This window comes from Austrofundulus limnaeus, unplaced genomic scaffold (genome assembly GCF_001266775.1).
Source record: "Austrofundulus limnaeus strain Quisiro unplaced genomic scaffold, Austrofundulus_limnaeus-1.0 Scaffold199, whole genome shotgun sequence".
Lineage (NCBI taxonomy): Eukaryota > Metazoa > Chordata > Actinopteri > Cyprinodontiformes > Rivulidae > Austrofundulus > Austrofundulus limnaeus.
In genome coordinates, this window is record NW_013952601.1 from 335,244 (window position 1) to 338,528 (window position 3,285).

At 39.0% G+C, this 3,285-nt stretch overlaps 1 protein-coding gene across 1 annotated transcript in view; it reads right to left on the minus strand.

The window, feature by feature from the left end:
- Positions 1-3,285, minus strand: part of LOC106524741 (rho GTPase-activating protein 6) — a 21,777-nt gene that overhangs the window by 7,928 nt on the left and 10,564 nt on the right. Inside the window, exon 2 of the mRNA XM_014018667.1 lies at positions 814-973. Coding sequence (XP_013874121.1) covers positions 814-973 — 160 coding nt within the window. The remainder of the gene's footprint in view (positions 1-813; positions 974-3,285) is intronic.

Sequence of the window (3,285 nt, forward strand, 5' to 3'; positions counted from 1 at the left end):
GACAATAGGTTATTCTGCTTGAATTAGAGTTATAATTTTAAATGTAATAATTTAGACTAACAATATAAATTCTACGTCTTACGTTTACCCAGGATCGGGTAGTGGGGGCAGCAGGAGACCCCACTCTCCCCAGCGACACCTTCCAGCTCATCCTGGGGGAGACCGAGACGTTCCCAGGCCAGAGGGGGTTTATAATCCCTCCAGTGAGTCCTGGATTTTCTCCAAAGTGCCAGATATATTTTTAAAATGCTTATTTCAGAACCGCAACAGAGACCACTTGAGACCGCGCGCGGGGGGGTACGGTGCGCAGCGCTGTGTCTTCTGAATAAATGAAAATGATTTAACACAGTTGTTTATACTTTTAGCAGCTCTTTTTATCCCACAGCTGACCTGCTAAAATGACAGATTTTCTTTTCTGGATCTCTGAGAGCAGGACTTCAATCTCTGAACTCGTAAAGTTCTTTTTAGTTTTCGCTGTCATTTTCAAGAATGGACACTTCCTGATATCTGAGGCAGGAAACATAGCCTTATATGGTGCTTTAGGGGTGGAAATTATGCTAACCTCTTCTTGCGTGCACGAGCAGCTGGATTAGAACAGGTGGAATTTACGCAGCTCATTTACACACTTTTCCTGAAGATAGAAGAKTTTGTTAAATCTGACGTGACATGTTCGTACGAACTCTTTGTACGAACAAAAGTAAGAGAAATTTAGGATAAGAATACGAACATGTTCTTGCATGAGGCCCAATCTGTTTGTGCAGTTTGTTAGAAGAGAAAATGTGTAAACATCAGTGACGTTAGGAGGGTTGGTACCTTTAGGGATAGTGATGTGGCAACCCAGGTCATGACACCGAACCAGTCGCCTGAGGGCCACTTCCTGGAGACGAACCCGCTCCAACTCTGAGAGGCTCTGCAGGGGGACCGGCTTCAGGCAGACGCTGTGTCCCAGTGTGCTGTTCCAGGTGAAGTCACCCTGAGGACACACAGATATTCATACACACATCAGATACATACAGAAACGGTGTCAAATTACATTCATATCACTTTCCCTCGAAGCCTTAGGGATGCTCAAACTGAAAGATTTTACTGCCTTACTCACTGGCTAACAGTAAAAACTGACAGCTGTAAAAACAACAGCAGCTATTGTCTTCAACTGATAACATTTGTGCAGCACATTTTACATGATGTCAGTTTATGTTTTGTTTCTGATGTTAGCAGCGATCTTTAGGAGGATTTATATTGGGGGGAAWGCAATTTCCAACCATCATCAAACACTGACACAAACCTCCTAATTCTAGTTCCTATTTTCTGTATTGTGTGCAGTTTTTGTGCATAACAGAAACAATCMTTCAGTTATCTTAAACTAAAATACATCTAAAACTATTTTGCAGTCATTCCGAAGATTTAGTATTGCATTAATAACGAAGCATATAATCAGATTTTAAATTCTCAACCTTTGAGCATCTCTATGTTGGAGATTACAACGCTTTGATCCACTACTATGAGTCGTGTTCCAAAGAGGCTTAGAAACTCATTATTCAGGATAAGGCTTACMCTAAAGTGGCTCACTTCCATTAAATGAGAATTAGGACTGAGCTACAGTAACAGATACAATTTACTCATACACGTACAGTATGACAAGTGGAATAAAAATACAGATAAATGGAGGGCACAGTCAGGAAGGCATCTGTCTGGCCCCACATTCATTCGACTTYATTACAACCACCACGAACAGTTAAAAAGAAAGATCCAGCCCACCCATTGTTTGTGACGTTTGAGGCCAAAAACTAATTATCTGCTGTATAAAAATGTGTGGAAAATACACAATTTYACATTGTTTGACATCAAGYCACTGGTTTGGTCTGATTTATATTCAAAAATGGGAGAAAACAAAATGCACCATCAACAGGAGATCCCTCCAAAGATAAAACTACAGTGGATTACAGGAAATCACAGCAGAATAATAATCCATGCACAACTACCCGCAGTGTTGTGATGTTAGATATACACGTCTCCMGGCTTTTTCTGCAGTAAATTAGTAGCCATTTGTCAGGTTTTACGCATGACTTTTTCTTTGGATTTATGAGGAAAGCAATGAAGTGAGTCACACTCGCTTTTATTTGCTCATTTTCTGTAAACATTCCTCTAGACTACGAGCCGAGATGAAAACATTCTTTACGTCTAATGAGGACGAGCTCAGTTCCCACAATTGCTCTTTGCCAGTAAAACAGTGTCACTAAATAAAGACCCCTTTAACTTTTTGCCTTGTATTCCAAGAATTGTGCTCAACATTTTTTTTTCCTTTTTTTGAYGCAATCCCCCCTTTGGCTATTACGTAACAACAGGTTTTAGTGGGTCTTGCTCAAACATGCAGCTRTGGGTGCAGTTTTCCTTCAATTTCTCTTCAAATACGAACAGGCTGGGATGATTTCCTGTTTCTGACATGCAATAGGCTTTCACTAATAACCGTTTATAATCTTTTAAATGTGTTACAGTGGAGGGAAGTCAGACCTAAAAATAGCTGCTTTCAGTTTTTAGCAAATGGTTGTGGCTGYCAGTCACTCATCAAGTTGTGCTGTACGATTTTTTTTTTCTTTTTTAAGTGGTCAAGCACTTATTTTATGCATTTTCAGAAAAAAAAGTCAAGTCAAACAAAACAGGTGCTTTATGCTGTGCTCTAATTTTAATTTACAGCCTTCCCAGCACTTCCTAGAACACAATGAGAGGAAATGTGCAAAAGAGTTTATAATAAACCCTAGATTGAGAGCTCAGATTACACTGCCATCAAGTACACACAAGCGAGATCCACTGATGAATATTCTCAAAGCACTCAGGAAGCCACTGGGACATTTAAAGAAAGGGATTTCTSAAGAGTCAGTTTTGTCCAAAATGTTGGCTTCAGATGTTTATATTTAATTCTGTATTAGAGTAAAAATAAAGTATTTCACTTGCAGACAGCTCACATTAGGCCATGTATGCAGGAGTTTGGATGAGATGATTGTTGTTGTTGTTGTTGTTGTTGTTGTTGTTGTTGTTGTTAACGTGTCAAATTATTGTTAAACGCATGCTAAAAGCTTTTAGAAGCTCTGAACAAGACAGCATATAATATAAACAAAAGCAAGGGAGAATTTAAGAATTTCTCACTCAGTTAAAAAAGTTACATGTCCAAACTGAGATGTTGTTTTCTCCCTACTGTATTTTCAGCACTTAAACACATCTCATCATCTGACTTTCTGTTTTCCTGCAAATATTTCACCGTTTTTTTTTTAACAATAGGCTAACAAT